The sequence below is a fragment of the Cryptomeria japonica genome, chromosome 8, assembly GCF_030272615.1.
Source record: "Cryptomeria japonica chromosome 8, Sugi_1.0, whole genome shotgun sequence".
NCBI lineage: Eukaryota > Viridiplantae > Streptophyta > Pinopsida > Cupressales > Cupressaceae > Cryptomeria > Cryptomeria japonica.
This window is the reverse complement of record NC_081412.1, coordinates 513,353,773-513,366,121: the sequence shown is the minus strand read 5'-3', so window position 1 is coordinate 513,366,121 and position 12,349 is coordinate 513,353,773. Positions and strand designations below refer to the sequence as shown.

Genomic DNA, 12,349 nt, shown 5'->3' with positions numbered 1-12,349 from the left:
AGATGAAATAAAATAATATCTCCATTGACAATTTGACGTCCCCTTCTAGACATAAAATTCGCCTAGCACTTAGGAGATATTATGCACTATTTCCAAAGTCAATAAATCAGTAGTAACTAATCAAATTAATTAAATATTAAACCTTAGGATAAGGAAATAATATTTAATTATGTCACTTATGACTCCAATACTGATTATTGTCAAAACCAGGATGAAGCTGAGCCAGGAAGACCACTAAATTGCTGCAGGATCAGGACCCTGTCCACTGCCAAAAATAGAAATATACCATACTGCCAGTTACTGAAAATAGTAAGTCATGAACTACTGCTCCGAAAAGCATGATCTTTGCGCCCAGTGACAGAACATGGAGAGCTCAGTAGGACAGTATCACCAAAATGGCCAACCCCTGACTTACTAAAAATAGTAAGTTCTCGCCTCATCAATGCTTGACCCTCATTCTTCATTCCACCTAGCCTAGGAGTCTCAGGAATAGGCTAATGGACCATTGGAAGGACATCAACGAGAAGGGGACATTACAACATCTCATTGATTGCAACATGCTTGTGTACAAGGAAAGCACAACAATTTGATGAGATGTAGAGTAGAAGGGCTAGCATAGGTTGATATTGGTTTCGAGGAACTTGAACTCAAGTAGTCTACGAATTCAAGTGATAAGTTGTTTGGCATGCACTTTTGAGATGCTATCGAAATTTTGAACGTAATCATCATTTTCAACATAATATCTTGGTATTTTCATTATTCAATGCAATGTATTTAGCATTTCAAAGTTTCATTTGTTATTCCTTATACATTTTTTATAACGATTTTTCCAAGTATTATATACATTTGCATTGCCACCCCCCCTCCATTCCCAAATGCAGGCCCTTGTCCCAAAGATTGCGTCCTCCCATTCTAAGAATTCATGTAACTATGGATAAAAACAACATATTTCCCTATTGAATTCTTAAAATGGAATAATGATTCGGATAACTTGAAAAAAATTTACAAAAAAATTATATTTTTGTCCTCATTTTTGGATTTTCAAAAATGGTGACAACCCCTACAAATTTTTGCTTAAAATACGTCATTTTTGTCTCTAAGGTACATTTTACGAGGTGCAAAACTCACATTTGTTAGTGTCAAATCATTAGGGGTTGTCTTTGCCATTGTTGTCTAAGTTTTGGTGAGTTTTGACCTTCATTTTCCTAGCTTTCTGTGCAATTTCGGGTTTCAAAGTAGTAACTACAAGTTGAAAATTTTATTCTAAGGCGCGCTTCTTGAGGCAAAAATTTTGCTTCTTTCTGAACTGGACTAATCTTCCGTTCATCTTTGATCCGTGTTTCAAATTTCATCGCGTTCCGAGTTCATTTGCTATGTCTTTTCTTCAAAATTGGGTTTTTTCCTCCTAACTGCAAGTAGGAAATTTTCCTTCTTTTGCAAGTTAGGAGTTTTCTTTTGTTTTTGTGTTGTAGGGGTTTTTTCAAGCAATTACAAGTGAAATTTATAAAAGACTTGTAACTTGTAACTTGCTTTTTATTTCCCATTTTCCTTTTTTGTCTTTTAAGTTGTTTGTAGGAACTTTTTGGACAAATTACAAGTGAATTTAAAAATACAAGTTTAATGAGAACTTGTAAGTTCTCATAAAAGTTCCTACTTTGTACTTTTAAGTTGTAATAGGGATTTTATTTCCTTATTACAATTTTTCATGTTTTTTTTGTTTTAGTTGTAACAGGTATTTTGTTTTCCTATTACAAGTCTTTTTGTTCTTTCTTTTTGTGCTTATTTCTCCTAGAAACCCGAATTTGCACAAATGAAGGAAAAGTAATGTTATTTTTAACTTGCAAAAGGGATTTAGAAACCCAATTGCATCTTTTGAAGGGAATTTTTACTTGTAGTCGGATGTGAAGAACCCGAATTGCATTCTTGCTTCCAAGATTCCGTTTTTTGTGGCTTTTCCTTTTGAATCTGGTTTGCAAGGAGTTGGGCGTTGAATGTAGGAGACGTGGGAGATTATTGCTCCTCCATTTGCTGGGTGTTTTTGCCACGTTTTGAATCTCTCATTCAATGTGTTTGCTGGTTCATTTGAATCCCTCTTGCAACGTGTTTTGGCTGGGTGTTTTTGCTTATCCTTTCAAATGTGGAGAGTGAAAGCTCTTTGTGTGTTTTGCTTCTCTCCTCTTCATGTCGTTTTTGGAGGAAGTTGAATCAAAATCCATTTTTGGCTGTCAAGGGTTTTCAACGTGTCTATTTATAGAGCTTTTTGGTTCTTCCCAAGCTCATTATTCTTTGCTAAGAGCGTTTTGATCAAGCAAAGTATGTATTTTCAGTTTTGTGTTTGTTTTCTTTTGGTTGTTTTAAATTCCTTGATTGATCATGCTTTGTAAATATTTGTTCTTGTTTGAATTCGGATTTGTATGAGATATTCCCAAATCATTTTGTTCTTTGAATGCAATTTGTAAATTTGTATGATTTTCGCCTCTTGCAAATTTTTCCTATTTACTTGCAATCAGAATTTTAAAACCCGATTACAAGTGCAAGTTGTAATGTTCTCTTACTTGCAGTTAGCCTTCCAGAACCCAAAATTGGTCCAAATGTACTCAAAAACACTTGAAAATGAGTCTTAAAGGTCCAATTACAAGTGTAAACTTGTAGTTACCCATTACACATATGAAGTTGCATGTTTGTTCTCCACAATTGCAAGTTAATGCTCTTGTTTTTCCACACATGTAATGCAGTTTCCAGAACCCGAAATTCACTTGTGAGCCCATTTTTGCATCAATTTATCCCTTCCCTTGTCAGTCTTGTTTGCACACACGATCTATCAAACCAACAAATCAAGGCATGGGCATTGTTTTTTAACAATATCATCTTGAATAAGGTGATATGGGTTCTTCATCAGTGAATAAAAGAAGAGAGACAACAACAATTCATGGATGCAAATGTAATGTCCCTAGTTTTAATAAAGTGACTTAATTTAATTAATTAAGTGGTCCTAAATTTTGAATAATATCATAAGGACTTATTTAATTAATTAATTTAATTACTAAATAAAGGGGCCCAAATTAATAAAATAATAAACTTTTGGTGTCGACCTGTTTGTAACCCTTCGGGAAACTTCCCGGAGCCCATTTATAAGGCTGAGTTTGGCATAGTTGTAGGTAGGGTGAATTTGATGTTTTCTTTGTATTTGCGAATTCCCATTGGAGTTCTGTTCTTTTGCAGTTTCGGAGGTGCAAAACCCTCCCTATTCTGTAATCGCAGTTTCGGTGGTTAGCAGCCACCCTAGTCTGCCGTTGGAGATATCATTTCTGATATTTCACTTTGTACTTCATTGTCGGATCTATCTCTACTGTGTGGAAATATAATTACAAATATCTAGTTCCTGGCCATTCAATGTTGTTGGTGTATATTCTATGTTGATAATTCATTCCCGTACCTGCAATAATCTTATCGATGGAGGAATTATCTACGATTGGATCCTTCAGTGGAAGTAACAATATCGTACGGAGTGTTTGGAAGTGGCAATCTACTTTTTCATACAAGTGGAACTTGCATCCAGAGCCGAAGGGTGTCAAGTGTTGTTGATTGAGGGCCGAAGGTGTCGAAGGTACTTTGCCCTTAAGTGCTTCCTTGGGGTATTTTCCCTTGGGTACTTCCCTCGGTTATTGCCCTCGGGTACTTCCCTCAAGTACTTTTCCCTCGGGTATACTTCCCTCGGTAATTGCCCTCGGGTATACTTCCCTCGGGTACTTTTCCCTCGGATATTTCCCTCGAGTACTTCCCTCGGGTGCTTCCCTCAAGTACTGTGCCATAAGAGCGCACTGGTACATCACAGTGGTACGTGACGTGTGGTGGAAATTTGGGTACTGTATAGGTGGGTACATTACAGTGGTATCAGAGCCAAAATCCTGCCAACCTGTGGAATGCTTGGGATGACTACAAAAATGGAAGAAAGGGATAATGAAATTGCTGCCAATAAAATCACCAAGTGGTATAACAAATATCAAAAGAGGAAGAGTCTTCTGACATTTCAAGAATATCTAGTTCTGATAGGAAAAAGTATACCTGTGCATGAGGAGGTTATCAGAATCTTTGATGAATACTCAAGTGAACCTGAGGAGATCAAGGCTACCAAATCCTTTGATAGGTACTATGTAAGGAAAAGAAAAAAGGAGTTGGATTCTGAATTAGGAACTCAATCAGAATCAAAGAAAGATGAAGACAAGCTCACATGTTCACCCCAGCGACAGGATGATATGGACAATCCAGAGACAACAATTGTCCCTTCAAGTGGAGAACACTTAAAATTTCATGACAATTGCAAGGATGAAGATGTTTGTATGAATTTTGTCAAGTGAACAGTGGTTGATCAACTTCATGGAGATGCAAACTCTAGCAATGATCCCTTACAGGAGCAATCTCTACAATTAGTTGAATACGAAGTTTCCCTTTCGATTGGGCATGAGGCGTGCATGATTGACATCACTCCTTGCGAGTGGCATATATATGAAGAAAACAAGTTGGATTTTGATGAGTTATTCCTCAACTCCGAGCAAGGAAATGTTTATAGTGGAGCAGCACAAGCTGATTGGGGATTTGCAGGCAGTGCTTGCAGTCATGGTGCAGTGTCAAGCTTTCAGCGGATACGGCTACTAGCATCCGCGCATGGTCTGGGATCTCGGAGCTTGTCAGATGGAAAATAGCTGCAGATTGCTTGAGGGCAAGCAATCTTTGGGCCGAGAGGATTGTAATGTCCCCAATTTTAATAGTGACTTAATTAAGTTAATTAAGTGGTCCTAAATTTTAAATAATTTAATTACTAAATAAAGGGGCCCAAATTAATAAAATAATAAACTTTTCGTGTTGGCCTGTTTGTAACCCTTCGGGAAACTTTCTGGAGCCCATTTATAAGGCCAAGTTTAGCATAGTTGTAGGCAAAGTGAATTTAATGTTTTCTTTGTATTTGTGAATTCTCTCAATTTGCGATTACAAAATAGGGAGGGTCTTGCACCTCCGAAACTGCCATTGGAGATATCATTTCTGATATTTCACTTTGTATTTCATTGTCAGATCTATCTCTACTGTGTGGAAATATAATTACAAATATCTAGTTCTTGGCCATTCAATGTTGTTGGTGTATAGACTATGTTGATAATTCATTCCCATACCCGCAATAATCTTATCGATGGAGGAATTATCTATGATTGGATCCTTTAGTAGAAGTAACAATGCTGTACGGAGTGTTTGGAAGTGGCAGCCTACTTTTTCGTACAAGTGGAACTTGCGTCCGAAGCCGAAGGGTGTCGAGTGCCGTTGATTGAGGGCCGAAGGTGTCGAAGGTACTTTTCCCTCGAGTGCTTCCCTCGGGTATTTGCCCTCAGGTACTTCCCTCAAGTACTTTTCCCTCGGGTATACTTCCCTCGAGTACTTTGCCCTTGGTAATTGCCCTCGGGTATACTTCCCTCGGGTACTTTGCCCTCGAGTATACTTCCCTCGCCTACTTTTATCTCAAGTATTTCCCTCGGGTACTTCCCTCAGGTGTTGTGCCGTAAGAGAGCACCAATACATCATATTGGTACGTGATGTGTGGTGGAAATTTGGGTACCGTACAGTTGGGTACTTTACAGAAAATTATAGAATGCTTTCGAGACAGAGATGGTCATAACATGAAAAGAGGAAGGCAGCCCTTTCCCTATTGAAAAAATGGTACTACCCCAAGCATGTGAAAGGTTGGAGTTCACTGGTTAAAGACACAAAGACTATCAAGGGTGCAAGTGCTTGTTCCAATTCAAGATGTCATTTACCTCGATCACAGAGTATCTTGTAGTAGCATGAAGATTTTCAAAACAAAGGATGATCTAATTAGAGTCATGTCTTCGGACGCATAGAATAGTTTCAATTATGCATTTGTAATTTTGTTTTGACAAGTTACATGTAAAAATAAGTTTTGTAATTGCAAGTGTCACTTTCACTTGCGTTTTTGTAAAATGTAATTACATGTAAAGCAACTACAAGTTGAGTTAGATTAGGACTTTTGTTGGAATAAGTCATGGTGGTTGAGAGAATTTCTCAAGTTAGTTAGGATCCTCCCACCTTTTTCTCAAGGTTCCTCTCCCATAAATACTTGAGGGGGTCTTTTGGCAATGCAATAAGACTCTGCCAGTTTCTATGTACACTCTAAGACTTTGAGCTTAGTTGTAAATCAGATTGCAGTCAATTAAAAGAGGAAAATTGCTTTCAAACTTTCTATTGATTCAATGTGTTATGTGACGACATTTTTTGGAGATTGATTGTGAGTTTTGAGGTGTTATACAAGAGGGATTCGAGCTCAATCATGCAGACTTTGAGCTGCTTATTGCGTTTGGAATTTTAGATTGGTTTTTAGATTTGGTCTTGCAGACTTTGAGCTGCTTTTATTTTCTATGTTTGTGCATAAGAGGTGCATCATGTAGTTAGACTTTGAGCTGCTACATATTGTGCTTGATTAGTAGGAAATCGTCTAAAAAGGTTGATAGGACAGTAGAAGTGTTGAAGACTTTGTGTTTTCATTTTTGTTTTCCCATCCTAGGGAAGTGACGAAGATCTTTGTGCTTTAATGGAAACTTTTCTTCCCTTTATGTCCCAAAAATCCTACAAAAAAGTCTCATTTCTGTATTTGCTGTTATTTATTTCCAATTGCTATTACTTTTCTGTGAAGAGAAAAGAGTATAGTTTTTTCTTGAAAGAAGAAGAAATTTTGTTGTTTCACACATATTAGATTAGTTTAGTTTGTTGATAGGGGGAGCCTTCCCTAAATTAGTAGAGTATCATACTCACACACTATAGCTGAAATCACAATTTTGCACATCCCCCAGGTGTACAAAATTTTCAACCAACAATTTTAAAGCTTAGAATGATGAATACTCTTTGTGCAAGCTAAAATATCTCCATAGCTATTACCAAAGGCAGTTTTGCAATCCTTCAATGCTGAAAAGCACAAGCAACCCTAAGCAGCAACAAACAACTTTTTTTGAAAGTTTGAAGTGTTAGCAAGTTGGAAAGGTGTTTCTATGTTTGTTCTTTTAGGGTTTACATTAACATTTTAATTTAAAAAAGTGCTTTACAAATGTTTTCTAATGTATTTTTGGGTCACCTACCCTAGGAATGCCCTTGAATACACTTGGTGTATTGCCTAAGTGACATAGGTATGCTTTACATGTACCCAAGCCTTCCATGCAATACAATAGGTGATGTATTGTTCCAAGATTTTTAATTTTTTAATTTTTGGTATCTTGACAAATTTTTGATAGAATGCCTACTAATGTAATGCTGGGAAATAATACTATCAATTTATCAAATGTAAAGGATATTATTATTGCAGTGTTTTATTAACAAATATTTCTTCAATCACATGAGTATAAAAGAAACTATATATGATATGACTATTGAAGCACAGTGTCTTTATATCTGCTGATAAATTCATACACAAACACTTATTATATATAAACTGGTGTGATTCTAACCAAAATATTGTTGGAAATGGAAGTATATGAAAACAACTTCTGTAATATCAAAGTGTTTCTACAAGCTTAGATTGCACAAATCATGTTTTGGCCTCATCATATAGTTGTGGCCAACAGATAGAGCAGTTCCAGATGACAAAGGAGTGAAAGACTTAATATGCTGCAGCTAGTTTTAAGGTTCCCAAACCAGCAAACTCCCAATACATGGATTGCTGCACCTTATCCTTCACATACCTTACTCCCAAGTATGATTCAATGCCTCCTTTTTCCCACATTTTGGTGCCTAGTCAGTATGCAGGCAATTAATGAGTAGCAGCTCCCCCTATTTCATATTAGCCTTCAACTTGGAGTTGGATTTTGCTTATAAATGATATGGCCAAGCCAAGGGAAATGGTACAGCTAGATTGTGAATAGTGTGGCAATCACAAATAACTTCACTCAAGGTAATCAATTACCTTTGCTTGCAATTAATTTATAATAAAATCTTGAAGCTTCAGTCCACCAAAAAGATCACAAATCTGAAAATTATATTTCAATATCGTAGCACAAAGCTCCATAAATTTAAATTGTTTAGCACACTTGTGAATCCTAGGGCAGAAAATGAACAATTGCTCAGTCTCTAAAGGTGGGGTTTTTAAAAAAATAAAAATGCGAAGAATGAATTTTTTCACTTCATAACCCCTTTATATAAATATTTTGGAAACAATAAATAAGTATTCCTCGTAACATTTCATTTCCATCCAAAAATTACTATAAATTAATTTTATATACTGGTCCCATAAGTAAATCACTTTTTATTTAAACTGACCAACTTAAAACAAAATTAACTAAATACAAGTCATCCAAAAAATGACTTTATTTACACAACTCAATTGAATTAATTAATTAATTATTCCTTAATCATATCTCAATTAGTATACAGGATTTAAAATGGGTTGAAGGTCTCCACTTGTCGTTACACCTATTAAGGGGACATTATAGGTGAATCCTTGGGGGACAAAAGGTTGGACCGGAACCTGTTTTGTCTACGTTTGGGGACTGACTTTTGCGAATCCTTTGAGGACCAAAGGCTAGACCAAGACCTATTTGGGCTAGATATGGGGGTCGACTTCAACAAACCTTGCGGACTTGTTTGGGTCAAGTATTGGGGCCAACTTTAATGAACCTTGCAGCAAAACATAATTGCATCTGTTCTTCATTCGTTTTTTTGTAGCAAACATGTAAAAAATTTAATTACACTTATCTAAATGTAAATGCATTCTATTTTTATATCATTTTCCTCATTAATGTCCATTTTCCTTAATCTTCTTTAGATAATTCTTATCAGTATAATACTTTAATGAAAAGGTGAAATTGCAGTTTACAATGATTTTTCACTTAAAGTGATCCTATGAAACATATTCAGAGTTCTAACCACATGAGGACTAGAAATTTCTCTCAAAATATAAAATACAATATGACAAATATGACCAAAATATAATACAAATCCAATTAATAAAAGAAACTGTTATTTCAATGTAAATTACAAGCTTAATGCTTATTTTTACCTTAATTGGAGAATTGATGTGATTTCCCCATCTTAGTTTAAAGCTAACCATTAATAAGTATATGTTCAGGGGTGGCAGTCCTGAATCTCTAAGTAGTTATTGTTTAGGAATAATGATTAGAAACCGTGAAGTCTTATAAATAAGACAGTTTCCTTGTCACTAGTTTTTTATCCATTAGAACAAAATAAAGGCAAGAAGAATAACAACATCAAATACTTTGATGGACACAAGTACTAGATCAAAGAATCATGCAAGGGAAGAGAAGTAGTAGTCATACCTCCGATGGGAAGAGCTTCAGTGATAGGTCTTGTACACCTACAATACAATAGTTAGCATCATATCCCAAATAATAAAGACTTGCAAGCGTCCAAGCTCATAACCACCTTGCATATACATGATCATGATCCTACAATTGATTTCATTGATCAAACATGGTCAATATAACCAATAATAGATGCACAATCTAATATGTCCAAGATGACATTCTGACATCATCATCAAGACAACCTGAAGATGGCACACATGGAAGCAGCAACTATAGGAGTGATCCCAATCGTATATATACATTCTTCATTATCTCTGCCAATAGATTTAATATCAAAGAACTCGATAGTAGTTTACATTCGATCTGAAGGAGTATATCCATAAGATGATAATCAGGTTGAGGATACTATGTTCTTTCAGCATTATATCTTAATGAGTAGAGCAGCTATTCAGAGGTAGCAATCGACAATGACAATTGGATCCACTGAGTAATGTCAACTTTGGAATATCGAACTATAGAATGCTCCAATATCCTTCGTTATCAAGGATATCAATCATCCCAAGCACAGGGATATATGAAGAGAAATGATAATGGTAGCATTGGATTTAATCTCAACAAACCAATTATTATTCCTTAATTAATCTCCATTCATTAATATCATACTTAACCAATATTTGTTTATTTATTGAAAAGGGTACGATTAATAATAACAAAGGGGAGTGATTATAAACAGACGAGATGTGACCCTTAAGTCACATTTCCCATCATATAAGAAGACAATCATAATCATTCCCAACAGCATCGATTGTGATTATATCTTATCTCTTATTCCAGTTTGGAAGGCTGAAGGCCCATAGTCGGGTGCATATTCCAAGCAATCGTATATCGGAAACAGCCCCATCAAAATGCAAGATATCATTGTCAGATCTGAAACAGCATATCTCATCATTGTTGCAAGTTATTATATCCTAATCAGATACAGCAGCTATATCACTTCAGGCGATCATACAAATCAGACATTGCATGATTTAAGTGATTATATCTGAGACAGCAGTCCATATTGCCATAGGCAATATCACTTTAAATATCATTGCATATTTACTTTGTCATATTTGATACAGCAAGTGATTGTTGCACTTAGTGCAAATAATTCATCAATTTACTTAAGCATACTTTTTAGTTGTACAAATCAGAGAGAGAAAGTGGCATTGATTATTGTTATACCTTATATAATTGTATTCATATTTCCAATTGCATAAGTTTATTGTAAAAATCAGATATTGTAATTCCAAGGAATTTAAGTAATTGTCCCATAATTCCTAGTTATCTTAAAACGGGACATAACAATTGACACATAATATTATATCCAAAATTATGATTTTCATCTTTTGTGAAGATTATAGATGATGCAAAGGATTGGAAAATAGAGAATAATTTCTAAGATCTAAATTTTACTCTAAGAGTGTTCATTTGCCATGACAACTAATGCACCCTAGTATAAGATTTCTGCACTTCAAAAACATCTGGATGCTAAACTTGTATATAAACTGTAGGATTGGTTCAATTTCAATGTTAGATTTCTTTATCAGAATATTAGTCATTTCACTGCTAAACTTGTATATATATTAGGATTGATTCAATTTTAATGTTAGATTTCTTTCCAGAGTATTAGTCATTTCACTGAGTTTTGAACTTTTGGGATTCCTTAAAAGGATTGAATCATGGATGTCAGGCAACATGCCAAAAGAGAAATGATAATGTGATTTATCAATAAAAATGCATCCAGAAGTACAAACAATAGAAATCTATAACATGCAACTTATGCCCTCTAGGATAGGTTGACACATTTTATCTATTAATAATATTACTTGATTTCTTTGGAATACAGGATATAGGGTGGAGATGCTTAATGCATTGGAAGTCTTTGAGGAATCTAAAACAGGAGGCATGTTTATTAATTCATGCTTTGCACATTGTCAATCAGAGGATCGAGACACATGGTTTGCTTCTAACTCACCAATGGTTAGTAACAAGGTAACTTCTGATTTTGAACCTGGATCTTATTTGTTTTAGTTAGTTAAAAGATTTGAGATTAGCTTTGTTTCTGCAAAAATTTATAATTCTAGTGGGTCCTTTTTTCTTTTTGGTTTAAGAATACTATTGGTATAGCCGTATAGTGATTAACTAAGAATAATTTTTGAATAGAGAAAAGGATAATTAATTTGAGTGTAAGAAGAATATTTACAAAATTTATACCGGTTTTCTGCAATAAGAAACACAAAATAGAGACCACTCCTACAAATCCAACTCAAGCCATTGAAAAAATACTCTCTACCATCAAAAAAGTACCTAATTGGAGTTACATAACATTCATTCGAGTATGGAGTTGTCTAGTGCATACAAACAAAATCAAGACCAATATGAATGCCTTTCCAAAAACTAAAGCCTCACAAAAAGGCCAATTGATTCTGTTATAGTGTCCTATTACTGTCAACCAAAGACCTCAGCTTATAAAAATATTAAGTGTTGCATGAAGCTTCTTGATAACAACCCATCTTGATATAAATTTTTTGGGCCTGTATTGGCACTCTATATAGAACTGACATGAAACCCATTGAATGATCAACATGAGTAAACCAAAGAAGCGGATGAAAGTGTTGCTTGAGTAGTGTAGACAACTAAAATTGTTCTATCCTAATTAAATAAATATTTTATTTATTTAATTATTTTATCCTAAGTTTTCTATTAATTAAATAAATTTTTATTTATATAATTAATTCATTTATCCTCTTCTAACCTTTCCTTATTTAAATAAATATTTTTTATTTATTTAAATTATCCTTTTCCTAAATTAAATAAATATTTTAGTTATTTAATTGGTCTCACTTTCTTTATTAATGAAATAAATATTTATTTATTTAATTAATTCATTATTTTTTTCCTCCATGACACATGTCATTTATCTCTTAATTTTCCTACCTACCTCCTTCATTACTTTATCATTTTTTCTACTTACCCTTTAATCTTAGCCAACC

General features: G+C 34.6%; 1 protein-coding gene across 2 annotated transcripts in view; it reads left to right on the top strand.

Annotated features, from left to right (window-relative positions):
- Positions 1–12,349, top strand: part of LOC131047798 (pectin acetylesterase 12) — a 160,916-nt gene that overhangs the window by 126,984 nt on the left and 21,583 nt on the right. For both annotated transcript variants that reach the window (XM_057981582.2, XM_057981581.2), the window contains exon 11: positions 11,203–11,348. In XM_057981582.2, the coding sequence (XP_057837565.1) occupies positions 11,203–11,348 (146 nt within the window). The remainder of the gene's footprint in view (positions 1–11,202; positions 11,349–12,349) is intronic.